Source organism: Trichosurus vulpecula, chromosome 4, assembly GCF_011100635.1.
Source record: "Trichosurus vulpecula isolate mTriVul1 chromosome 4, mTriVul1.pri, whole genome shotgun sequence".
NCBI lineage: Eukaryota > Metazoa > Chordata > Mammalia > Diprotodontia > Phalangeridae > Trichosurus > Trichosurus vulpecula.
The window spans coordinates 25,512,085-25,538,569 of NC_050576.1; the positions used below are offsets into that span (position 1 = coordinate 25,512,085).

General features: G+C 52.0%; 2 protein-coding genes across 2 annotated transcripts in view; both read right to left on the bottom strand.

Annotated features, from left to right (window-relative positions):
* Nucleotides 1-1,206: 1,206 nt before the first annotated feature.
* On the bottom strand, nucleotides 1,207-14,266 carry TTC4 (tetratricopeptide repeat domain 4). Its single transcript, XM_036758224.1, has 10 exons — nucleotides 14,074-14,266; nucleotides 12,394-12,511; nucleotides 11,511-11,672; nucleotides 10,827-10,904; nucleotides 7,651-7,775; nucleotides 6,351-6,437; nucleotides 5,059-5,264; nucleotides 4,648-4,729; nucleotides 4,315-4,397; nucleotides 1,207-1,754 (listed from the first exon to the last, which is right to left on the bottom strand). Exons 1-10 carry the CDS (start codon nucleotides 14,212-14,214, stop codon nucleotides 1,652-1,654), a joined length of 1,185 nt encoding a protein of 394 aa, XP_036614119.1. The 5' UTR covers nucleotides 14,215-14,266; the 3' UTR covers nucleotides 1,207-1,651.
* A 791-nt stretch (nucleotides 14,267-15,057) lies between these two features.
* The window catches only part of MROH7 (maestro heat like repeat family member 7), a 66,566-nt gene continuing 55,138 nt past the window's right edge, over nucleotides 15,058-26,485 (bottom strand). Inside the window, exons 15-22 of the mRNA XM_036757234.1 lie at nucleotides 24,226-24,366; nucleotides 23,809-23,889; nucleotides 23,198-23,377; nucleotides 21,180-21,335; nucleotides 20,540-20,662; nucleotides 17,759-17,861; nucleotides 16,543-16,605; nucleotides 15,058-15,299 (exon numbers count right to left, since the gene is read on the bottom strand). Of these exons, the coding sequence (XP_036613129.1) occupies nucleotides 15,058-15,299; nucleotides 16,543-16,605; nucleotides 17,759-17,861; nucleotides 20,540-20,662; nucleotides 21,180-21,335; nucleotides 23,198-23,377; nucleotides 23,809-23,889; nucleotides 24,226-24,366 (1,089 nt within the window). The remainder of the gene's footprint in view (nucleotides 15,300-16,542; nucleotides 16,606-17,758; nucleotides 17,862-20,539; nucleotides 20,663-21,179; nucleotides 21,336-23,197; nucleotides 23,378-23,808; nucleotides 23,890-24,225; nucleotides 24,367-26,485) is intronic.

The window sequence follows — 26,485 nt, forward strand, 5'->3', positions numbered from 1 at the left end:
AACCTTGCCCTCAGTTTCTTCAACCATAAAAAGAAAGGGCATTGGACTCCATGGCCAACTTTAAATGTAAGGCTTCGCCGTGTTGGTGTTGCCTTGGGTCAGTAACTTCCTCTGGGCTTGTCTTCATACCTGTCCCCTCCCAGGCCCTGGTTGGGGTCATGTCCTAATAGGAGCTAACGTGTTCAGGAGGCAACTCTTTGAATTTTATTTTTAAGGAAAGTGTCACATGCCCCTCGAAGGGTCTGGAGTAGTTAGTTGGTGGTCTCTTAATCCCACCTTCCTTTCCTGGCTGCACAAACAGCACTTCTTCAGGCTTCTTGCCCTGGTACCTGCTAAGCTTATCGAGGGAAGGAAACAAGCACTTATTAAGCACCTACTATGTGCTGGGCACTGTGCTAAGCACTTTACAGATAGTGTTGGCCCTTCCCCATCAGGCCCTACAGCCAACATCTGCCTTGTGTCCCAGGAGATGCTTAAAGGCCTAGTGCCCCCGTCTGTTTAAGAAGTGGTAGCCCACCTTCCCAGTAACCTGCAATACTTACTGTTGTCTTCATGGCTTAACCAGCTCCTGTGAAAATTTCTAAGCATTGGTGGTTGCAAACGCCAGCTGGCTTCTTGTGCTGAGGGAATGGGGGCATCCCTTGAACTGTGAATCCCAGCTCTGACTTTCCCTGCCCTCGGGCCCCTCCCAGCCCTGACATTCTCTGCTCCAAGGTTTCCATCCCTTTTCCATGCTCCCTGGATAGCTGGGTATTACAGTGGACAGAGCACCAGACCTGTAGTCAGGGACACCCAAGTTCAAATATGAACTCAGTTACTAGCTGTGTGACCCTTGGCAAAGTCATGCGATCCCTGTTTTCCTCAGTTTTCTCATCTGTAAAATGGGGATAAATCAGGACCTCTCCTAGTTGCTGTGAGGATCAGATAAGATGATCCCCTTGATGTAGAGGAAACCGAGGTGAGGCCGTCTGCTCATCTGTGAGAATGGTTGCAACAACCCTGGCACCGTTACACAGGCTGGCTCCCTGAGAGGAGGAAGGGGAGGCACATGGGGCAGCCTTCAGAACTAATCCTCCCCTCCACACAGCTTGATGGTTATGAGGAAAGCATCTCAAAGCAGCGGTGGGTATGTGGAGAGCAGGGCTTGATCGCCTCTCAGGCAGCAGAGTGGGCTCTGCGCTTCCTGGGGAGAAAAGCCCCCCGAGGCCAGACCCTGTCTGTCCCCAGCAGCAGCTGGACGGGCTCACGGTCAGAAAAGCGGAGGGGATGCTGCATGATCAGAAACTTATTGCTATGATTTTGTTTATTAGCAAACTCAAGTAGTTCAGGGTTCATGGTTTCAAATAGGATTTTATTGTTTTGTTTTCATGGAGATGGTTATTACGCTGGTAATAAAATTATTTTTAAAATAATAATTATACTGTATTAAAGTAGTGGTCTGCCAAGAGTCTCTCCAAAAAGGGGAGGCATTTGGACAGCAGCCTGGGGGTGAGCCCGGGCAGGCCGCTGGCCCCTCCTTGCCTGGTCGATGCCCTCCCACTGCAGCCCAGGGACCCCCACCCCATCTCTTCTACCAGCTTTCACTGGGTCAAGGCTAGTGTCCAGGCCCTCGGGGAGCCTGGGCTCTGGGCCTGATCGTGGGGGGCTCCCATCACTTCAGCCGATGCACCTTCCTGCCCCGGAGGAAATTCTTGCGAAAAGGAGACTGCTTCACCAAGATCAGGAAGGCTGGCGTCCAAGCTTTAACAAAGTACCTGAGGAACGACAAAGGAAGCCTCTTCCTGAGCTCCCAGCCCCATCAGTCCGGGTCCCTTTCCCCAAACCCCTGGAGGTGAACGGTAATGGCTGTGATTCCACAGGTTAACCAATCCTAGCCTATTGCTCTGGCCTGGGGGGGGGCCTTCTGTGGTCACTTTTTTAAAGTCTGCTCGGCACCCCCCTTCAACGGGGAGACCTGGCCCCCCAAAGGCATGGAGAGCGCAGGCAGGTCCTGGGGACAGCAACACCTTCCCATGGTTCACTCTGTCCGATTTCATCAGAACAAAGTTCCATCGATATCATCACCTGTATTTCCCTCATAACCCGAGGGCCAGCCTGGGAAGACAGAAGACAGAAAGACTCAGGGGAGCCACAGGCAGGGCTCCCCACCCATAGTCCCCTACCTCTGCAGAGGCATGGGAGTGCCTCCTGAATCTCAATGCCCTGCTGCCGGCCTTTGACCTGTGACCCCTCCTGTGATCACAGCCTGCTCAGACTGGGAGCTCCAGACCATGGGGACGCTCCTTTTCATCTCTAGACCCCGCACACAGAACAGCACTTGGCACAGTGGGCTGGTGGAAGGGGGCCCCATGCTGGGAGCTCCTCAGCTTCTGGGGCAACATCTCTCACCCTGAACTTCACCTTGCTGGGGTCAAGTACAGCGGCCTTCCTCCCCTCCCCCAGCTCCTCACAGCAATTTTGTCAGGTAGGCAGTGCAAATATTCTAAACAACCCTGCTTTGGAGTCAGAGGGTATGGGTTCAAATCCTGACTCTGCCTGGAGTTAGGGTTAGAGATTAAGTAACCTGGGCAGCCTCAGTTTCCTCATCTGCAAAATGGAAGGCCTGGCCTGGGTCATCTTCAGGGTCTTTCCTGGCACTAAATCCAAGGATCCCATTTTCCAGAAAAAGAGGGGCCTTGGTCAGCACAGCTAGGCCCCAAACCCAGGCCTGGGCTGCTTCTGCTGCTGAAGGGCGGTGGTCTGAAAATGACCAGCCCTCAGCTGGGTCTGTCCAGGGGGCAGGCCCAGCACCCCAGGCTCTCTCTCCTATAGGGGAGTGGGGGAGACCAGGCCTTTAAAAGCCACTTCCACCGGGGGCAGCATGATGTGAGCTGGATTTCTTTTATCCCTAACGCTGAGCTGGCCCATCACGGCTTTAGCTACCGCAGCCCGTGTTGAGTTCCCGGGCCCTTGAGGGCTCCTGTTCCAGCCTGGGTCAGGCCAGATGGCCCCTGGGATGCCTGTCATCAATGAGATTCTAGAGGGGTTTTCATTCTGTCTTGGTGGTGGGGTTTAAGGTGGGGAGGGGAGAGTCCTGGACCCTGGAGGGACAGTGGGAAAGGGTTCGTTCCTAGGCTTGATGCCCAAAGGGTCCAGGGAAGCCCTCTAGTCCAACCTTGTATTACAGACCCCGGGGGCTTGGGCCTGCCCCGAGTCACAGAGCCAGTAAGGCGAAGTCTCTGGTTCCCCGAGGCCTCGAATGCCACCCCTCCCTCCAGAATGTTCTGGGCACTCTGGCTGCTTTCCCCTACTAGAATGGAAGCTGTCTGAGGACAGGCACAGCTTTTTAGTCTTTATCTTCAGCGCCTAGAACAGTGTTGGGGGCTTAATAAACGCCTGTAAATGAATGAATCCGTCGAAGGAGGGATGCTCCCACCTGGCACCACTCAGTTCATTAGTGGGATGGGGACAAGCCCTGGCCTGGAACCTCCGATCACTGAGGCCACGGCAGCAGCTTCCCCAGTGTGTGTTCAAGGCCCCCTCAGTCAGGGTTGGAGGGACCTTCTTGAGGAGATGCCCCTGAGTTCTCTGCCATCAGCACCAGGGACAGACCACCAGCTGGGGCATGGGTGGGGTGGGGGGAGCACTGGATTTTCAGCCTGGGGACTCAGGTGGAGACACATAGATCTGAAGCTGGAAGGGCCTCAGAGGCCTTCGTGTCCAGCCCCCTCACTGTACAGAGGAGGAGAACGTGGGGGACGTGAGTGGGCCAAGGCCCAGACCAACAAATAAGGTGACAAGGACAGGGTCAGTGGGGTGTCTGATCAAAAACGGTGACTCGAGAGTGAGAGAGGACAGGGGTAGGCACTCCCCTGGTGTCCTGCAGGCACCCGGAGATACCGAGGCAGGCTCCATGGTGCTAGGATGAGTGACTAAAGCTCCCTGCAAGCAGGGCTTAGCATCGGGCCAGGCACACAGAAGGCACTTAATAAATGCTTCCTGACTGACAGGATGCTCGACCACCACTGGGCTGTGAAATCATGACTGCCAGAGAAATACTCTGGGGTCTCCCTGCACTAAAGGTGTGAGGCTGGGCTGAGCAGGAGCCGGCCCAAAGACAGGCTCGCTCTCCTCTCCCCGATGAACGAGGTCGTTTCCTGGGAGAATCCCAAATCTCCCCAGCCACCCAGGCCCGGCTCTCCCCCCTTTCTGGGCAGGGCCAGGGGCTGTTTGGCCGTGGCCTGAGAGCAGGGGCTCCTGGGGCTCCCACAGCTACAGCCCGGGGAAACCCCTGAGGGTGTCCTTAGCAGGACCTTCCCACCCCAAGAGGCTCACCTGGGATGCTGCAGGGCCTCCAGCAAGGTGCTCTCTGGGCTCACCTGGTACACCTCCACCCGGGCTTCATCTTCAAAGTACAGCTGGGGGAAGGGTGGAGAAGGGAGACTGTAACCTCCAGGTATAGGATGTCCCCACCCCACTGATGAAGCACCTACTGGGTGCCAGGTGTTGCACTAGGGTTTGGGGAGACAAAGTGGGAACGGTCCCTGCCCGCCGGGAGGTTCCCTCTGACTAGAGAGCAAGATGGGGCGGCCTGGGGCTCTCCAGACCCCGGGCAGGGGCCACCAGCCTGGATGAGGGCTCCACGCCTGGTAATGGTGAACCTCCTACCTCCAGGTGATGTGGGTGATATTTCCGTTCTATGTCCCACGGAGGCAGCTCCTCAAACATAACCATTAAGTGGTCGATGAATCTGTGACCCCAAGAGCTTTGGGTCAGCCTTGACCACTTACCCTCCTCTTGTGGGGGAGGGGTAAGGGGGGGCTCTCATGGGGGAAGAGGAGGAAGGCAGAGCTCTCATGGGAGGGGGAAGGGGGGCTCTCAAGGGGGAGGGGCAAGGGAGGGCTCTCATGGGGGAGGAGGAAGGCAGAGCTCTCATGGGGCAGGGGAAAGGGGGGCTGAGGGAAGAGAGAACTTTGGATGCCAGCTCCAGGCCTCCCCAGACAACATCCAGAAGTCTGAACCCCCAACTTTCCCAGGCAGGGCCCTTCCAGGCAGGGGCTGCCCAAGAGTGGAACTCACCTGGAGTCCTCATGAAAAGCCGAGATAAAGTCTGTCTCGCCATGTTCGGGGTACAGGAGCAGCGTGGGCCAGCTGAGCCGGCCGCTGTCATCCAGAGACACCCTGGCACCAATGGCATTCTCGGAGCCCAGGCCCCCATGGGGACATGTTGGCTCGTCATCCTCGTCTTCCTCGGGGGCCGCGGATGCCACCTGGATATTTCTTGCCTGGTTTTCAAACAAACCCCTGAAAGTCACCTTAGCACGTCCCGCCTGGCTGGCCCGCCCCGCCTCTTAGGACGCTGGGTTTTTTTCCAGACATAGAAGCTGTGCCCTTCCATACAGAGCCTTCTCTGACCACCTGCTGCCGGGCCATCCCCACCAAACCAGCCTGTGCTGTGCTGGGGGCAGCCCGCACAGAGCTGTGCCTGCAGAGACAGCGTGCATGATACCAGGAGGGTTTGCAAAGTGCTTGAGATCCGTCATCTCATTGACCTTCCCAACAACCCTGGGAGGCCAGTCCTTTACCATTGTTGCTAAACCCATTTTACAGATGAGGAAGTGGAGGCCAACAGGACCTGTCCAGGGTCCCACGGCTGGTAAGTGTCTGGGGCCAAATTTGAACTCAGATCTCCCTGGCTCCAGGTGGGTGCTCTGTGCCTATGGTGCCCCCTAGCGGCTCTAAAGTTAGCTTTACCAAGAACCAAAGAACCACCAGGAGCTGCTTGGCTTTGTTTTTCAAAATTCTTACAGGTTTGTGATCTCACTAGCTCAGGGAACGCCCAGTGTAGGCCAGCCATTCATCAGTAACTGACTGGTCTTAGCGAATAGCCTGGGCTCCTCCCCCAGTCACGAAGGTACAATACGTCAGAGGCAGGATTTGAACTTGCAGTTCGGCTTGGACCCTCTGGCCTCTACATGAGGAGCGGCTCACTCTGACCCCTTTCTCCTCTTCTAGACCCCCGGGGCAGCTGGCCAAGCCTAGGGCTGCCTTTTCTGAAAGCTTTTAAAGGCATGGAATAAAATGCCTCAGCTTACAAAGGAAACCAACAACGTGGAAAGGCCTGGATCAAGACACTGAAAATAAACCACAGGTTCCCGGCCCTCAGGCTGCCCAGGCTCAAACCCTCCTCACTCCCACCTCCCTGGCTCGCTCTCCTGCCCCATATGAGGTGCTATAGGAGCCGTCCCTCCCTGAAGCACAGACAGAAGGAGCCCATTCACTGGACAGAGGTCTCAGAGCTCCCCCACATGCGGGTGTTGGGCTAGCCTGAGGGGTTGGGGCAGTCAGGAGGGGAAGGCCTGAGCACCCACCTGGAAAGCTCGGAGCAGCACCCCCTTCTGGACCTTGTCCTTCCTCTCCTTCACCTTCGCCTTCCTGACATCACGCTCCGCAGCTCGCTGAAAGGGAAACCACACACGGCTCAGTGCCTGGCTCCCTCTTGTCCCTTGGGAGGACCCAGCCCTTTTCAGAGCCCTAGGAATGATCAGCTGCTAGAATGGGGGCGGGCACCTTTATCAGAAGCTCTGCTTCTGGGGGAAGGAGAAGGCCAACGAACATCCACACGGCTGAAGGCGGCCATCACGCCAGCATCATCCGTACCCTCCACCTGCCCGGCAGTCTGTAGCATGCTCCCACAGCCTCATGGTTTCTCCCAAAGCTCCCTAACCCACCTTCTCCACTGGTACAAGGACTTCCACACAGGCGTCTATTTTCATGCCCTACTGTACTTTTAGCATCAAATGAGATCCTATTTGTAAAAAACGGCTCAGCAGGGTGCCTAGCACATAGTAGGTGCTCTGTAAATGCCCTTTGACCCCCATCTCATCTACTAGACGTGTTTCTTTGAACAAGGTACACTCAGGGCCAGAGAAGGGAGATAAAATCGGCCCTTCTCCCGTTTGCTCCACCCAGGCCAAAATGCAGCAGGAAGATTTGTTCCAAGGGGCTTGCTTTCCCTGGGTTGCTGTTCAATGCTGCCTCTTTTGGGAACGTCTTCTTATGTATTCAAAGATTTCACGGACTCACAGACTTTGAGCTGAAGTAAGAACAGTAACAGCTAACGGCTGCTGTGCGCGAAGGTTTGCAAAGGGCTTTACAGATGTGACCTCCTCCGACCCTCCCAGCGACCCTGGAGGTCAGCGCTATCGTCATGGGACGATTAACAACTATACATTAACAAATAAACACCATTCCTGTGCCTGTGCCATGTGCCAGGCACTGCGCTCAGCGCTTTACGTGTCGTTCCTGTCATTGGAGCCTCAAAGGACTCTGGGGGGTCAGTGCTATTTTATCCAGGTACTTTCCACAAAGGACAGACGAGGTACAGACAGGATAGTGGAGGTAATTAACAGAGGGCCTGGGACTGAGGGGGGACTTGACCGTCCTTTATCGTTCCCAACCTGGGATCCTAGGACCGGTTTTATTCAATGTTTTTTCTTTTCTGGCCCATCAGCACCATCTCTGCGGGTCTGCTAAGGCTGTCCCGGGCGCCGACGGGTAGCGGGCCTGCCCAGGGTCACAGAGGCCAGGATGGGCACTCAGGCTGTTGGGTTCCCTGGTCACCCTGTCTCGGGCCGGGGGCAGGCTCTCACCATCCACGTGGCCACCAACCTTCAGCTTGTCCGCCCTGGCTCTCGTCTCCAGAAGCTTCTTCTCCTTGGCGTCCAGCCTCAGGCCCTCGTCACACCAGTGCACCGCCTCGGAGAAGTTTTTCAGTTCTAGGTGACAGATCGCACCTGTGGGGACCCAGGGGCTTTAGAACCCGTGACCAAAGGACTCAGAAAGATCCCGTCTCTTTGGAACAACAAGAACCCACCATCGAGAAGGAGGAAAGAACCCTGGACTGGGGGCCCTGTGGATGAGCTGTGGCCCCCTGGACGGGGAGGCTGGACTGCGGTGTCCACACCAGGGGGTGAACCAGGCCGTCCAAGCTCTCCCTTCTACATTCCTCATCATCACCTTCTGCCTTATGTCACCCCAGGACTGAGCTCCCAGAGGGTGGGGCCCAGCAAGTTCCACTCCTGTGTCCCCACTGTGTCTGATGTTAATCATTCATGGTCACTTCCCTGCTGCCTGCCTGTCTCCTCATCTGTAAGACGGGATAACAACAGTCCTACTTCATGGGGTTAGATGTGTGTGTGTTTGCTTTGGACGCCACAAGGTTCCGGGTAAATGTTGGTTATATAGTCAGTTGAAATAGTTAGTTATTGCTAGCTCTTGTCAAAAAAGAAAAAGAAAACTGCTCAGCAGAACTCATTTGCCAAGCACGGCCTGCTTGCACTCGGCACCCGTGTCTCCAGTGCCTCGCAGGCGTGTAGAAATGTTTGTGGATGTAACTGGGCTGGTCAGAGACAGAAAGGAGGAGAGTGAAGGCAGCAAAGAGGAAGGCTTGGACAGCCCAGGGCCCTGGCCCCAACCCCGGGACGCCCCTAGATCCCAGGCATCACCTCCCAGCAGGGACACCCGGCTAGGGCGGGACTGTCTGCTTTCTGCATCATATCCCCAGGGCCTCACATGAGGCCAAGCCCATAGGAAGCTTTTAACAAATGGGTTCTTATTTATTCGTTTGGGTGTCTATTCCTTCATTCCCCCATCCATCTCAGGGCTTAATGAATGTTTGCTGACTCTGTGTTTGCTGAACGTAGAAAGGGATCAGGGAGAGACCAGGACAGAGTGGGGGACCCTGGCCTAAAATCCTAACTCGGACACTCATGAGCTGCCAGGCAAAGGCCAAGTCACTTAACTCCCGGGCCTTGGCCTTCTCATCCATAAACTGGGACAGCAACCCCACGGGCTGTTGAGAGGCTGGAGAAAGCGCTATCCTCGGGAGGAAGGCCGTTCATCTGATGATTCCATGACAGCATGCTCCTACACACCAGCCAGAGGCTTCTCCATCATTTATCTCTGCCCAGGGAACTGAGGCCTAGCCACTGCCCCCTGGGGTGCCCAGCCTCCTACCAACGGCATCTGGGGCTTTCCTGAGCCCCGCTTTCTAGCCACCGACTTGTGATGCCCATCCTGCCTTAAAACCAGAAAACGCCACCTAAAACCTGTGGTTTTGCTCTGCTCCGGACCCCCCTCTCCAGGGTCTCCTGCTCTCACACCTCCCTAATCCTTGTTTGTTCAGGGAGTCCCCCCAGTGCCTGAAGCCACATACTTCAAACCCAACCCAGGGCGTGGTGGAAAAATTAACAGCTGATGAATAAATTAAAACTTTCAAAGAACCTTTAAGCCTCTCAAAGAAAAGGTGCAATTTAAGTATAAAAATAAGTAAAAACATTCCTGTGCAGGAAGGTCTTGGGCTGACAAAGAGGGGGAGGCCACGGGACCCTGGGAAGGCTCAACCCGCCACCAAAGGTGGGATCCGTTGCCTTTTCATTAACACAAGTGGCGGATCTGAAAACTCTCGCCTTTTGATGGGCTGATGCAAAGTAACAAAGGAACATGTGGCTGCCCCTGCATCCGTAATTACATTGAGAAGATGAGTTTTCAATTTCAGCATAAAATCCTAAAATAAAAAGGGCTGGTTTGCACTTTGGGGATCTTTTGTAAGATGAGTGTCTGCTGTTTACAGCATCTGAGTTTTGGAGCTGGCAGGAATCTCAGAGGTTAAGCAGCCCACCCCTTGCCCATTTTATAGGAGTGAAAACTGAGGCTTGGACAGGTTAAGTGGCTTGCCTGAGGCAGCAGGGGATGGGGCTATATTTGAACTCAGGTCCTCCTACCACCTCAGTCTTCTTTCCATTGCACCCCCAGGCTTCCCTGGCAGAATGAACTGAACTCACTGTCTCAGGATTCAGAGCTGGGAGGGCCCTAGAGATCAGGGCGCCCCCAGTTCAAATGCTGCCTTGGATATGTACTAGCTAGGTGACCCTGGGTGAGTCACTTCACCTCTGCCTCAGTTTCCTTGCCTGTCAAATGGAGATAACCACAGCCCCTCCTTTTCAGGGTTGCTGCAATGTCATTCTGCAGGCTCTAAACACTGTACAGCAGTATTTGGCAGATCTGGACACTAAGCCAAGGACTTCCGAGGCAGGACCTGAACTTGGGTCTTGGGGGCTCTGGGGCCGGCTCCCTAGAATCCGCAATGTCTCCTGTGTGCCCCCTGCCGGCCCGCCTCCCTCTTCCTCTCTCTCTTCCTCTCCTCTTTGTCTCCTTCCCTACTCTCTCTACCTCCCCTCTTGGTCTCTTATCTCTCCATCTCTTCTTCCATCTCTGTTTCTGCCGTTCTCCCTTCCTCCCTTCCTCTCACCTGACCTCTCCCTGGCCCCTGCACCAGTACAGGCTGCCTCCCCCCAAAAAAGGCCTGAGTAGAGGGGACGGGGTCCCCGTGATCCGGGAGCCTCCTTCCTCCTGCCACCGGCATGACACGCCCACAGGATTCTAAGCCTTTCTGGCCGGGTCCACCTGGCCCAGGCTCTGTGCCAAGAGTGTCCGATGCCCCCACCCCTCTCCAGGCCCCCACTCGAGAGAGCATGGTGGGCAGCACAGAAAGAGCCTGAGGACCTGGGTTCTAATCCCACCTCTGATTCTTACCAGCAGTGTGACCTTGGGTGCATCACTGCTGGTCTGAGCTTCATTTTCTGGCTCTGTAAAATGAGGGAGTTGGACTCGAGGTCTAGGAGCCTCTCAATGACATCAACCCTACAAAACCAAGGTCCCCCTTCAATGCCCCAGCTCCCCGACAGCTGAAGGACTTTGTATATGTGTGTGTGCACATGTATGTATGTACATGTGTGTGCGCGTGTGGCAGGGGGCTCCCTATGCCGCACGGGGAGGGGGCTCACCTCGGATGATGGCCTTGAGGTGGTTGGGCTGGAGCTTCCTGGCCGCCATGGCGTCGTTCAGAGCGGAGCGCAGGTTGCCTAACACACAGAAGAGGCCGCCTGTCAATCACAACTTCATTCCGCTTGAGTTTCTAAAGCAGATGAAGCCAGGGCAAGAGCTGGGCCCAGAGGACGCCAAGGCAGCGGCTCTCTGGCTGGGGGAGCATTAACCGTGTGAACGGCAGCCTCAAGAGCTTAGAGAGCACTTCGCCCGCGCTCACAGTAACCCTGGCTGGGAGGGGCTGCTATGAGCTCCAGGTTACAGATAGGGAAACTGAGGCACCGAGTGGCAAGGACCTTGCCCAGACAGTCTGTGTCGGCAGGGCAGCTGAGGGTCTGTGGAGCCCCGGAAGGGCCCAATGCTATTGCCTCGGGCAGGCTGCCTCCCTGGGCCTCAGTTTCCCTATTTGTAAAACCAGACGGTCCTTCCGGCTTTAGCCGAAGATCCCGAGAGTCCCACGTAATGTACAACAGATGGCTCAGGGTGGAAGGGGACAGAGCTTCGGGCCCTTCTGGGCGAGGGCTGGGCCAGGTGGCCCGGGGTCATCCCAGATGCTCTGAGCAGATTCCCTCCTCCCACCCCCGAGCGTCGGTAGCACACTGGAGGTGCACGTGGAGGAGCCTGCGGCCCTCGGACAGGCTCACCCAGGTGATACTGTGCTGCTGCTCGGTTGGTCAGAAGCACGACGTTGAGAGTGGGATCCGAGCACTTCTTCCGGAGCCCTTCTGTGTACGACGCCACTGCCTTCTTGTAGTCTCGGTCCTTGAAGTAATCGTTGCCCTCATCCTTGTAGGTCTTGGCTTGCTCTGTGAAAAGAGGACGAAGGTTTGTATCCGCTGTCGTTACCCAAAAGGCTTCCCTTGAAGGCTGTGCCACCTCGGCACCAGCTCTGGCGAGTCTCCCTCAGAATTCATTTACTAAGCACCTACTATGTGCCAAAGACTACAACACAGTGGTCTCCATTTTTAAACAGATTCCAGATACCTCACTCAATCAATCCACGAACATTAATTAAGCTCCTACTGTATGCCAGCCACGGTGCTCAGCTGAGGATGTAAAAACAGACACAAACGGCCCCAGTTCTAAGATAGCTCACACTCTTTTGGGGGGAAAAGAGAATATAACATGAGTCAACCAATAAACAAGCATCGATTGGGACACTCCCAGCCCCTCTCCTAGACCACTCCTGAAGAGCCACAATTTCCTGAAGACAAGACACATGATCTCTGGGATTCCTTACTTTCGAGCGGCACTTTCTGGCTATGAAGGCTGTCCCCTATATTACAGAATCACAGATTCTGAGCTGGACCTTACTGAGGCATGGAGAGACAGACTGGGCAGAGAGCTGGCTTGAGCCAGGCGCTCCACCTCCAGATCCGTCGCCCCACAACGTGTGCAGGGCCTCCCAACAGCCTGGTGACGTAGCTGGCATCCATCCCAGGTCAGAAAAACAGGCCCAGGTCACAGAGCACAAAAGTGGTGACTGGTCCAGGGGGTCCCCCCACCCCCCGCCGGCATCTCCCGCACCTTCCGGAGGTCTCTCGTCATCAAAGATAAGGGACTGCAGACAGGCCAACTCGGGATTCTCCTGGGGATTGATTTCTGCCGGGGCTTTCTTCATGAACATGGGGATCTTATCCAACTCCTGGAAGAAATCAATTGAGAAAGGCACCCAAGTCAGTTGTGAAATGCAAAGTCCTCCTCTCCAAGCTCGGTCTCAACCAAGAAACACATTGTCCTAAGAGGTTTCCTATCCACGAATGCAATGCACCGGGTCCTGTGCTCGGCCCACAGGGACAGTCCAAGAGCTTCAAGGGGGAGATAAGGGCCCAGATAAAAAGGGTAAGCTCGAAAAGAGTCGGGGCAGCACCAGTGAGGGCTCCCATCGCACTCTTGCTCTTTGGACAGATGGCCTGGGCTGGGGGGGGGGGGGTGCCTCCTCGCCCTGGGAGCCTTTTCTCCTTTCCCATGGAATCCTGGCCAGTTCCAAAGACGACCATCAAAGCTTCTGTCTGAATTTGACTTTTAAAATTAGAAATCTAGAAATGATCTATCCAGGCCCCAAAGCAAGAGGCCGAGACTCGGCATTTCCCCCGGCCGGGGGTTTGCTGCAGCCAGCTCAGAATGGCTCCGGAGCCCATTGTTAAATTTTCAGGGGATCATTTAGCCCTGTTAACTCAGCAATCACTGCAAATCAGGGCTTCATTTATTGTTTTGGTAACTGTCCAGACTTAAGAAAAGGATGGAGGAAATCTTAATAATGTAGATTAAAACGTCTCTGGCCATACCCTAATTTTTTCTGGAAAGCAGGTTGTTAAACATTTATCTATACCCTACCATGCTGAAACCCCACACCTGTCTGAGAGAGCTTGGTGGGGGCTCAGAGCCGCCTGGTCCACAAGCCTGCTTTCTGCAATGTGCCGGGAGGCTCTAGCAGCCTTGGTCCCCCAAACCCCAACCTCCCAAGGCAGCTCAGTCCACCCAGGAGGGGCTTGGGCCGGGTCCTTGGGCCTGGGTCAGGATCATTGGGGGGGCATCACCGTGTGAACCCTAGAGATCCCCAAGCCAGGAGGCATGCTTCTCATGGGTGAGGAGAAGGAACAGCCAACGATAAAAATCACTAGCATTTATAGAGCGCCTACTGTGTGCCAGGCACTGCACCAAGTGCTTTATAAATATTATCTCATTTCATCCTCATAACACCCTGTGAAGGAGGTGCTGGTGGGGAAACTGAGGCAGACAGCCATGAATGACTTGCCCGAGGCCACCCAGCTGAAAAGTGTCTCAGGCTGGATCTGAACTCGGGTCCTCCTGACTCCAGAGGGGAGCTGGATGAGCCAATTTCAGGGAGCATTTGCTAAGCGCCTTCTGTGTGCGGAGCACTTTGTTCGCATTAGGAGAAAGGGCTCCGGACAAGGGCGGGTTGGAACCAAGCCTTGGCCCTGCCACTTGTTTGCTGGGGAGTCCCAGCTTCGAGTCCTGGCTCGGCCTCAGTTTCCTCCTCTGTGAAATGGGGACGGTAACCGGCCCCCTCCTTCCCCGGGTGGGGTCGGCGCTTCGCAAACCGTCCGGCGCGGCAGACTCGGGGGCTGTGGCTGTCCTCATCGGGGACTCCCTCCCTCGGCCTGCCTCGGCTTCCCCGTCTGCCCAATGGGCACGAGCCCTCGGACAGGGGGGTAAACTGAGGACCGGCCCCCGCGGCCGCACCTGCTCCCACGTGTCCTCGTGCAGGCGGCCCCGGTACTGCTGGCTGCGGAACTTGTCCAGGAAGGCGTCCATGGCGTCCCCCTCCCCCTCCTCCTGCCCCCTCTCTTCGCCCCGGGCCGGGGTCGCCGCCTGCGCCTCCATCAGCGCTCCTGCTCCAGGCCCACGCCTGCCTGCCTGCCTGCCCGACTTCCGCCCTCACTCGGCCGGTCCGTCCCGACTTCCGTCCCCACTTCCGTCCCCACTTCCGGCGGTGAGGGCCCGCGGGCCCCGCAGGCCCCGCCCTCGAGTTCCGCCCACAGAGAGCCTGCCTGGGCTTGGGCCGGAGATGCCGAGGGGAGGAGGGAGAAGGGCCGGGGGCGGAGCACGGGCAAAGACGCGGATTGTAGACTTCGGGACTGGAAGGTGCAGAGAGCCCTGGCTCGGGCCTGTGGTCAGGTCCCACCCCTGACACTTCTTACCCCTGTGCCCTTGGGCCGGTGCCTTCATTTCCCTGGGCGTCAGTTTCCCCCTCTGTAAAATGAAGATTAGATGGCTCCTGAGGTCCCTTCCAGCACTCGAATTCTGTGAACCTCCGAGGCCAGCAGGTCTCATCTTACAGAAGGGGAAACTGAGGCACAGAGACCCTAAGGGCCGTGTTGGGCGCCTTCAGATGCGTGCCTCACCCCCAATGCGCTCCCAGATCGTCCCCACTTTCCCCACGTGCACTAATTTCCCTCGGAGCACGATGCTTTCCCGACGCAGCTCCTCCCCTCCCCCAGTTGCTAGTGACCCCTCCTCCCCAATTACTTTATGCTTACTGCGCGCAGTTTTGGACTTCCCTTTTATGTGTGCGTATTTCGCCCCGCCATGGAGCGTGAGCCCCGAGGCTAGGCAGCGGGGACCCCAGGACGGGCGCATCCCCCCTCCTTTGGCAAGGACACGCGGACACTGAGTAACCAATCTAGCATTTATAGTGCCGGTCCGCCGGCTGGGCCGTGCTGAATGCTACTTTAAAGTCTCCTTCCAGGACTTCAGCGAGTCGAAGACCGAGGACTTTCGGTGATGGCTGACGGGGAGGTTCTCTTTGCTGGAGTTCCATCGGTGGTTGGTGGCCGGGTCACAGACCCAAGCGTCGCCCCGGGGAAGGGGCCACGAGTTCCGCCAGCAGCTGGCTAAAATGTGATCCTGGGCTTGGGCCGCAAAGATGCAAACCGATGCTTCTGGGTCATGCCTCAGGGCCTCCAGGGCTGTGAGGATGGGGAAGATGGGGGGGCAGAGAGAGCAAAACAGGGTCACCCAAGTCAGCGGCACCCACAGTGGCCCGGAGGGAGCTTCTGTTGACCTCCTTCCCACAGTTCTGGCTCACAAGTCCCCAGGGGCTCCCTATTAATTTCAAGGTCCCTCTCTGGCCTGGCTTTTAAAGCCTGGACCCCCTGGCTCATTAGTTTCTTCTTGCCTCATACTACTCGCCTGAATGTATTTTATATTCCATGCATTAGTACTGTCTTTTCAAATGATCGTATATTTACTTATCAGTGTACTTGTCACACCTCCCCATTAAAAGGAAGAGTGGGTTGGGGGTATGATGTATGCCTATACTGGGGTATGCCTGGAGATCACAGGATTTCTGAGTTGGGTGGGATCTCAGACACCATCCAGGCCAACCCACATTTAAAAAGGATTCCCATCACTACACATTTGCACTGTCTTTGCCCCAGCCTTCTTTAGCAGACCTCCGGTGAGGAAGAGCACCCAACCTCCTGAGGGATCCCACTCCACTTCTGGCCGGCTTTCCTCATTAAGAAGCTCTTTCCTAGCACATGACCTACATCTGCCTCTCTAGGACATGTCCCCATTGCTCCTACCAAACAAGCCCAATCCAAGCCCTCTCCCACACAAGCACCACTCATTCTTGAAAACAGATCTTGTCCTCCATGAGTTTTCTTGTCTCCAGCCTAAACATCCTTCATTCCTTCAGTCTTGGATAAGGATGAGAGAGACTGAAGAGGGAGGAAGGAAATCCTCAGGAGAAAAGCAATGGTCATTGAGAGGGAAGAGGAGGTCTCTGAAGGTTTTGCTTTTATCTCATAAGAGGCAGAAGGCAGGTCTCTTTGCCAAAGAAGCTGGTAGACCAGATGGCTGTGCTATTGAGCCAGAAGAGGAGGTAGCAAAAGTGGTGAAGAAAGAAAGCAGAAGGGAAGAGAGCGAGAGAGAGAGAGAGAGAGAGAGAGAGAGAGAGAGAGAGAGAGAGAGAGGAGTGAGAATGAGAGAGAAGAGAGAATAAGAGATAGAGGAGAAAGAAAATGAAAGAGAATGGGAGAGAGGAGAGACAGAGACAGACAGAGACAGAGACAAAGAGATCTAAGGAGACACAGAGAGAGGAGAGAGAGAGAGAGACAGAAAGAGACAGAGAGAGAGGAGAAACAGAGACAGAGACACACACACACACACATGCACACACAGAGACAGAGAGAAACACATTTAACTTACCCATCTTCACTTCACTTAGGAGTTCCTCGGTCAGCATGCCTTCCATGCAGGGTACCAGGGACCCTTCAAACACAATTCCAAAGGGTGGCTCAGCTGCCTCTTAGTCTCTCCTCTCCCTCTCCCCCAACCAAGCTCCTGGACGACAGCCCACATCTCAGCCCTTTAAACAGGCACAGCTCCACCTCACCCACTACACCCCAATCTCCCAACCATGGAAATGTCAAAATGTGTGCAAAGGGGAGGAATCTCTGGGGTCCTCTAGATTCCCTTTTCTCTGTAACAACAACAAAAGACAATCCCTTCTCTCATTCCAATCCTCCAAAAGAGGTATAAGAGATAAAGCCTCGCTAAGGGGAAAGGAGCCCCTGGCCTGGGTTTCAGGAGAGCCGGATCAGTCCCAGCTTCATCGATGACTATATGAATTTGAGCGAATCCCATCACCTCTATGAGCTTCAATTTCTTCGTCTGTAAAATGGGCTGATAATTGGGAGCTCTGTTTATCCCACTAGGCAGGGTGGGGATCAGTGAGAAGAGAAACATAAAATGTAAAGCTCTTTGAAAACCTTTAGGTGTTGCTCACGTGTGGGGACCAAGAGCTGGCTCTGGGAGTTCACTGGTATGAGGGAGGACCCCACCCTCACAGGTCTGCAGTGGAGTCTTAAAGAGCTCCCAGAGCACTGAGAATGGAAGGGACCTATCCAGGGTCACACAGCGAGGAAGGGTCAGAGGTCTTCCTGGCTCCCAGGTCAGCTCTCTATGAAATACACTACGCTGGGATAATGATTACTGTTGTTGATGTTATCATCTGGCCCCCAAGGGGTTGGTCTGTTGTAGAAGGGTGTAAATATGGCTCTTGCCCTTCGAGGGATTATAGATCTCCACTTGGAAGGGACCTCAGAGCTCATTGATTCCAAACTCTCATTTTACAGACGAGGAAACCGAGACCCAGGCCTAGGTCATGAGCTAGTAAGTGTCTGAGGTAAGATATCTCACAGGGGCCTCTGGAGCACCTTAGGGAGAAGAAGGAATATATCCATGTGCAGACAAATTGTGGGTTATGGGGGAGAATAGGAAGTGATATGAACATTCCTCTAGCACAGGATTCTCTCCCTTGGCCTCCTCCTTGAGGCTTGTCTCACAAAGGGCCCCATTCAATCCGAAGTGAACCCACCTCCAGCCCCACCATTGGAGACACCAAGGCAGGGTTAAGATTTACCTATGAAGGTGACTGCACTCCTCCGGAGGGCAGGCCGAGGGCTTTTGGTATATTCCAGGCTCTGGGTCAGGAACACTAGGGCACTGTCATGGTGGGTGGTCACCTAGGCCAAAATCCCCCCCACATCTGCCAACTGAGAAATAGCCCTTTTGAATTCTCTGTGTTCCCCAACCCCAAGCAAGCAAATAAATAACCCCATCAAACTATCATGGTAACATATATTCAAGATGCAAACCTAGATGAAGAGAATGACTCTAGAGGGTTTATGAGCAAAGCCTCAAATTAAAACACAGCTTGGGCTTGTGCCCAAATAGAATAGAATTCCTGAAGAGAAGAAGCAAGAATTTTAAAAAGAGGTTTTTTAAAATTTATAAATGAATTGAGAGCACTAGAGGAAAAAAAAATAGAAAAGAAATGAGAACTATGGAAGAAAGAATTGGAAAGGAAATTAACAGCTTGGCACAATAGGCACAAAACGTTGTCCAGGAAACAAACTGCCTGAATATTAGAATGAACCAAATAGAAGTCAATGATTCCATGAGACGATATGAAATATTAAAGTCAAAATACTGACTAAAAGGAAGAAACTGCAAAGTATTTAATTGTAAAAGTGACTATTTGGAAATAGATCAAAGATGTAAGAATCATTAAACTACCATAAACATTAAACATACCATATGAAAGCCATAACCAAAAAAAGAGCTTACACATCATATTTCAAGAAATCACAAAAGAAAACTGCCCAGATCTCTTAGAACCAGAGAGCAAAGCAGAAATAGAAAGAATCCATCTGTCACCTCCTGAAAGAAACTCCCAAATGAAAACTCCCAGGAACATCAGAGCCAAAATTCAGACTTCTCAGGTCAAATAAAAAATATCGCAAGCATTTAGAAAGAAAGAATTCAAGTAGTGAGGAGCCACAGTCAGGATCACACACAATTTAGCAGCTACCACCATGAAGAAACGGAGAACTTGTAATATGAGATTCCAAAAGGTGAAGGATCTAAGTTTACTGGCCAAGAATAACTCACCCAGCAAAACGGAGCATATCATACAAGGGGGAAAAATGAATCTGTAGTGAAGTAGAGGTCTTGCAAGCATTCCTGATAAAAATATGAGGGTTGTGTAGAAACTTTGAACTCCAAATATAAAAGTCAAAGGGAAACATAAAAAGGTAAAAATAAATGAATAATCATAAGGGGCTAAATAAGGATAAATTGTATATGTTCAAATATGTGGAGATTATATATGTGTCTCCTTTGAACCCTATCATCATTAGCGGTCACAGAAGAAGTTTAATTAGACAGTATGCCTTGGAGTGCTTCTGTTAGGTCTTGGTGATCTTAAAAGAAGAATGGATAGACAGGGAAAGAGGAATATGCTAAGGAGGAAGGGAGAGGAAGGTTAAAGGAAATTATCTCATATAATTGAAGGCGTGTATACACATATATGGACATATATGTCTGCATGTTTGTATGCATATGTACATGTATATGTTTGTGTGCGTGTAATTGGACACGGCCAATGTGGAAATCTGTTTTGCTTGACTATACACATTGATAACAGAAGTTTGTTTTTCTTTCATTCTTAATAGAGGAATGGGGGTTGGAGGGACAGAAGGCAAATTTTTGCTGATTAAAAAAATTATGATTTAATTACTTAATTAAGATTTTAAAAGTAAACTAGGCAATTGGAGTAAATGCTTTCTAAGGTCTCTTCTAGGCAGTTCTTCGATTGTAGGCTTCAATTTCTTGTTCTAGAAGATGAGTGAGCTGACCTAAGTCCTTCTTGACACACACCAGTAGGCAATGACCCTTCCCCTACAATGTCTCTGATGCACTTAGCATGTCATATTGTGTGTTACCTTAGGCATTTGCATATACTGTGCCATTTGAAGCTTTTACAAGCGTAAACTGCATTAAGGCTTTTGGGACACCCTGTATTTGTATATATTAATATTTTACTGGCATTGTTACATGACTATGAATTATGGCATACAATGGGTCTCTGAAGAATTAAAAGAGAGGATTCCTCCAAAGGCTCAAATGAGGTAATATCTGTAAAGCATTTGGCACAGTGCTTGGCACATGGTAGGCACTTAAAAATGCCCGTTCTCTTCTTTTCCCCTTTCCCCAGAGGGTAATGGGAGGCTCATGGTACACAGTGTGATCCAGCTACAACAACTGACAAAGACGAGGCGTCACTGGGGATTTCATTCTGTGACTGCACGGCTGTCCCTTTCTGGTTTTATTTCCAGTGTGTACTCCCCTGCACACACTCTCCCTTCCAATCATACTAGCCTACCTAAGATCCTTGCAGATTTAGAACTGGGAGGGACCTTCTAGGTCATCTTGTCCAACCTCCTCATTTACAGATGAGGCAACTTAAAAGAGAAGTGACTTCCTTTCTGAGACTGAAGTCCCATTTCCTACCTCCGTGTCTTTGTATGAATGTTCTCCCATGTCTAGGGGAATGCATTTCCTTCTCTCCTCTGACTCATATAATCCTTGCCTTCCTATAAGACAGTGCAGATGCCTGATCCCTGCCTCTGGACTCTCTCCCTATTGAAATTACTTTGCATAATTTTGTATATATTATTTAATTTTCTGTGTCTGTGTTCTTTCCACCAAATAGAATGGAAACTCCTCGAAAGCAGGGACTTTTGCCTTTGTATCCCAGTACTCCACAGAGAGCTTGGCAACACAGGAGGTGATTCATTAGTGCTTACTGGGTTGCAGTGCATTTCTTCCCCAGGGTGGGAAGTGCGTGCCCAGGACTCACCAAGTACTTGCAGATCTTGGTCACGGTCTGCTGGCTGATGTCCCATGGCTTTTTGCTATACATCATTTTTGGTAGGACCCAAGCCATGTGGTAACAGCAATAGGACAAGGTCTTCTTACATTTCTGTAGGTGGATTAGAAAGGGGCGGGATCAAGAGAATAATGGCCCATGTTTTTATAGGGTGCCTTATACCCCATGAAGGAAGAAGGAATGGTATGTACCTTTACCCTCCATTTTATAAATGAAGAGACAGACAAAGAAGGGAGGTGGTGTCTCCAAAGACATACAACTAGTGAGTGGCAAAGCCAAGACTTAACCAGGTCCGTGGACCCCATACCCCTGCTGAACCCAAACTGAGACCAGAGCCAGAGTGACGTGAATAGGAGGGTAACCCCCACCACCCCAGAAGTGCCCTTTCATGGATAGGTCTTCCTTCAGTAGAAGCTGGAGGGCCACTTGGTGAGGCATGCAGGTAGGACTAGAAGAACATCCCTTCCAACCTAGAGATTTTCTGGCTTGTATTGAGTGAGGCCCACCTTCATTCCCGCGCCCCCCCCCCCTGCCTCCCAGCAGGCTTGCTTAAAATGAGGAACATGCTCATCTCCCCCTCCTTTCACCGTACCCAGACACACAGACTCACCTTGCCCACAACCGGGTTCCCCTCCTGAAGCTGCAGGATCAGAGGTACCAGGCAGTTCACCAGCTGCTGCTCTGTGAGGGGTGTGCAGGGGCTCCGCAGTAGCCGAACCACCTTACCAAAGAGGCTGATGGCTGCCAAACGCACTTCCTCCCTATTCTGAAGCAGGAACCACTGAGTCATGGGGTGACTGGGTTGGGGTGTATGTGTGTGGAGTGGAGTGGAGGGCAACCTTAGAACAGAGAATGTCAAAGCTCAAAAGAACTTCAGAGACTTTCAAGTCCCATCTGTTCATTTTACAAATAAGGAAATTGAGTATCACAAATAATGCATGACTAGTCCAAGGTCACCCAGATAGGTAGCAAGAGAGCTGCAACTATAAACCAGGTCTCCTGGTCCCCTTCACAGGGTTCTTTGCACCCACTCGCTGATGCGGCTTTACAAATGTGGCATCCCTCCCACCACAGCCAAGTATCTCGCTAAGTCTTTCAGGGCAGGCTTGTGGCCCTGTCTAACCAGATAACCAAACTCAGGAAATTGTACATAGAGATCTCTAGTGGATTGACCCAAGCGACTCTGTCCTTTGGTCCACAGAGTTCACAGAGGTAGATTTCAGCCTTATAGGAAGATAAATTTCTTAGAAATTATAGCCATCTCCAAGTGGAATGGGGCGCATTGGGTGGCAGTGAGTTTCCCCAACGCTGGGGGTCTTTAAGAATAGGTTGCACTACTTGCCAAGTATATTTTAGAGGGGATTTTTGTTTAAGGATTTGTCCTACGTGACCTCTGAGGTTTACCTCCAAGTTGCAAGATTTGGGGAAACTATCCCAGAATAGCTGCTAATCCAGGCTCAAAGTATGCTATGGATTCCCATCCACTCAAAAGAAGAGTTCACAAGTTCCCACTGACCCATAGACTTTTTCTGTAGTCAGTGGGAATACAATTAGCTCAAAGCAAAGTTAATAAATAAATAATATTAAATAATTTAATAAATGGCATATAAATGAAATGGAGTATGCTGTCTGTAGACCCAAGACATGCTCTCCCACAAATATAACACAACGTGTGGGGAGTATGAGCAAGTATAGATAGGGCTTACGTATTGATACGGTATTTTGAGGTATCTTGAGGCAGTTAGGGGGGTCCCACAGTGCACAGAGGACTGAGCCTGGAGTCAGGAAAACCTGAATTCAAATCTAGCCTCAGATGCTTACCAGCTGTGTGACCCTGGGCAAGTCACTTAACCTCTCTCTGCCTTGGTTTCCTCAACTGTAAAGTTGGGCTAATAATAAGAACCACTTCCCACCATTGTACTGAGGATCAAAATGAGATATTTGTCAATCACTTAGCACGGTGTCTGACACATAGTAGGAGCTTAATGCTTGTTGTCTTCCTCTTAAGGCTTCAGAAATGTTGACATCAATTATTTCCTTTGATTCTCATTTACTCATCAAAGGGAGGCAACACATTTTACAGATAAGCCAAATGAGGCTTGGAGTCTTTAGGAGACTCATTCAGAGTTTTGGGGTTCACAGCCTCAAACACAAGGTCTCTTGGACTCCTGATTTCCTTCTGCACAGGCTGTGGTCCCTTGGGTCTGCCATGTTCTCCCCCTTCACTTTTGCTTCCAAAATCCTTGGCTTTCTTCAAGGTTCATCTCAGATGTTACTTATGATAGGAAACACTTTCTGCTCCCCCATTATCAGATTATTATGTCTAGGCTAAACTGTTTTCCGCTGTATCTCCTACCCCAGCCCCACCAGAAGAATGGAAGCTCCTTGTGGGCAGGAGCTATTTTCTGTTTTGTCATTGTTTAATTAAAAGCTTGAAATGGATTGGGTTGTGTTGGGGGGTACTGTACTGAACTGATTCTGTGATTCCCCCAGCAGAAGAGAGGAATCAGTGAAGGATCAGAGAAGACCGGGGTTGAGAGGTCACTTCCAGGCCCTGACACAGCAGTCTCATAGTCCAGGGTCACGCCCCAAGTCCACCCACCTTTCCCTTCCCCTCTTTGTCCTTACATCGTCGAAGTGAGGCTGGAGAACCTGCAGGATTTCCAGGTAAATGGTGACATCGTTTGACTTCTTATCCTGAGACTTCAGGATGGTCTTGACGTTGCTGACCGCCTCCACTGCCAGCAAGCCATCCACCCACTGCAGGCCTTTCATCATGGAGGGCAGAAGAGCCTGGATTTTGTTACTCTGTGGGGAAGAAGGGAGAGGAGCGAGCCCTCGCCTGAGAGTCAAGGGATCCAGGTTGGAATCTTAGGTTGACCATTCGCTCCTGAAATATCCCTTCTTCCCTCTGTATATAGCCAATTCCTGCCCTTTTCCAACTGGGTGACCTTGGAAAGCCACATCCTCCCTCTGGGTCTCAGTTTCCTCATTTGTAAAATGAAAGGGGGTTAGCCTGGATGGCCTCTGAGGTCACTTCCCAGGAAGCCTTTCCTGACCACACTGAACCACAGACCTGGCCCTCCTGAATCCCTTTGACATGTACACTACCTGGGCTGGCCCAGCTCTTAGCAGAGATAGTCTCGTGTTGGCCTGATATCTGTGCCAACTCCCCAGCCAGGGGCAGGGAGCATGCCTGACCCCCTTCCGTGTCCCCAGAACCAAGCCCAAAGTCTCACACATGGTAGGTCTGTGTTTTTTCTTGAGGGTGTTGATGTTGATGGTGAGAACTTAATCTCTTTAGTCTTCAGTTTTCTCACCTGGAAAAGAGAGATAAAGATCCTTGCCTGGCCCACTGCACAGGGCCACCCTAAGGGTGTAACTGAGTGCTTTGTGTTGGGAATAGATCAGTGATCCTTAAGGTATTGGTTCCTAGGGGAGACGGCTGCCCATTTTACAGATGGGGAGGCTGAAGTTATGAACAGAGAAAGGTACTGGTCCAAGGTCATGGGAAGGAGAAGGGGATGGATTAGGTAGCAAAAAGGACTCAGGACTCCTTCTGCCCAGGAACTTGGTTGCTCCTGCTCACACTTCACCCTGTACCCTCTAAATCTTGACAGTTACCACCTCCTCCCCTCCCCGCTTAGCTCTCTCACCTTTTCTGACCTGTGGGCCATAATGACCAAGCCTCTGATACAGAGCACCTTCATGATGGGGTCTTCATTGGTCAAGCCCTTGGACATTCGGCCCAGGGAGTACTCCTCTGGAATCCTCTTTATCTGCTCCATGCGCAGGAGCTGAGGAGATAATTGGACATTGCCTGTGGGGCTGGTGGCTGGGAGGGAGAGGGGAGGAAAAAGGAGAGGGAGAGGGAGAGGCAGAAAGACAGGGAGGTGGGGAGGGGGAGGGAGGGATGGAGACAGGGAAGGGGAAGGAGAGGGGGAGGGAGGGATGGAGACAGGGAAGGGGAAGGAGAGGGAAGAGGGAAGATGAGGGAGGAGAAAGGAGAGGAAAGAGGAGGGAGAGGGCAGAGGGAGAGGTGGAAACATAGAGGGAAGGGAAGGAAGAGGGTAAGGGAGGGAGAGAAAAACATAGAAGGAGAAGGAAAGGAAGAGATGGAAGGGGAAGGGGAAGGAGAGGGAGAGGAGGGAGTGGGAGATGGGGTGGGGAGGAAGAGGGGGAGAGAGAAGAAAAGGGAAGAGGAGAAGCAGAAAGGAGGAGAGGGAGGGGAGGAGGTGGAGAGGGAAAGAGAAGGAAAGAATGAGGGAGAGGGGGAGAGGGAAGGAGAGAGAGATAGGTAGAGAGGGTTAAGGGAAGAGGAAGTGGAGGGAGCAGGAAACTCCTCTGACTGATGATGACGATGAAAAATATGGCCCTTTAAAGTTTACAGAGTGAATTCCTCACAACATCCCTGTGAGATAGGAAATGCAGGTATTTTTTATTCCCATTTTACGGACAAAAAGGCTGAGGCTCAGAAAAGTAAAGAGATTCATCCAGGGTCAACCACTAGTCAGTACTGGAACCCAGGATCATTGACCCGAAGCCCAGGGCTCTTCCTGCTATGCCTTCTATTTCTAGGGTGCTTTCCATCTATAACAAGGTATAAGCCTATGGCCCTGAGCACAAGTCTGTGTCCAGTATGGGACTCCTTCCTGTTTGGATGTTTATTTTTTTCCCTTAGGTAGAAGGCTTTGTGAGATGTTGAAAGATGTAAGTTGGAGTTTTCCAGCAACAGTCAACAGTCAGTCAAAAAACATTTCTTATGTATTAATGCTGTGCCTACTGTGTGCCTGGCTGAAGTCTAGCCCAGCAGTGTGTCTACCAGAGATACCATGTCCTACAGCAAGGCACCCACTTGTCCAGTGGCCATGCTGCATGGGAAAGTGACCTCAGTATGGGTGGATGCTTTGTAATGACATTGAGTTTGAACCCTCTCTCCTCAGGACCAAGGTGGCATCAGGGAGAATATGCTCCCTCTTGGGGCTCAGGGAGAATTTTTTTTTACCTCTGTACCTTTCCAGAAGAGAATTAATGTTCATTGGTTGAATTGATAGGGAGGTTTCAGTCATGGGGTTAATCAGTGATGCGGGAGAAGTGCTAACTATAAGTGGTGACTGATATAGGGCCCCAGCTAATGGCCATAGAAGAAACCCACTGACTCTCAAGGTAGTCCTAGAGTCCTGAGGGAGAGATGGAACCAGCCACACCCTGGGGACCTGACACTACGATATTACATATAAATTATTACATGTGTGTGGGTTGAGTGAGGAAGTATAGAGCTATTAGAGGCTACAGGTTTTCTGAGGTCCCTTCCCTTTCTGATAGTCAGTGGATCTAACAAACATGGATCTTGGTTACTTCAGCTCCCCGGAGGCTGTCTTCACCTATGTCTTCACTTCCAGCCACAGATGAGGTTTCTGAATAAGTGATTTCATTACTTATTTACCCCAAGGCTTAATCCTGCTGTTCTTACAGGCGACTGGTTTAAAATGAGGACTTTAGGGCTTCAATTAATCAAGGTTGATCGAATTACTTCCCAAACATTTCTCATCTTCCCCTCCCTTGATCCTTCCATCTCAGCGACATCGTTCCTCATCTCTTCTGCCTTTCTGGTTAAACTCCTTGAGAAATCAGCTACAACTGGTGTCCCCTGCCCCTTCCCTCCTCTCTCTCTCCTTAAGTCCTAACAGCCTGGCTGCCCACCTCATCATTCCACTCCGACTTCTCTGTCCAAAGTTACCAGTTATCTCTTAGTTGCCAAATCCATCGGCCTTTTCTCCATCCTTATTCTTGGCCTCTCAGCTGCCTCTGACCATTGGTCACTCCTCCTACATCCTCTCTTCTCTCTAGGTTTCTGGCATTCTACTCTCTCCTGGATCTCCTTTCTCAGTCTCCTTTGTTGAATCTTCCTCTAGG

Coding starts and splice junctions, on each gene's coding strand:
- TTC4 (XM_036758224.1), bottom strand. CDS start 14,214: ATGGAGGCGCAGGCGGCGACCCCGGCCCGGGGCGAAGAGAGGGGGCAG. Junction 6,438..7,650: donor CCAGGGCGGACAAGCTGAAG/GTTGGTGGCCAC, acceptor TTTCCCTTTCAG/CGAGCTGCGGAGCGTGATGT. Junction 5,265..6,350: donor TGCTGCTCCGAGCTTTCCAG/GTGGGTGCTCAG, acceptor TTTGAAAACCAG/GCAAGAAATATCCAGGTGGC.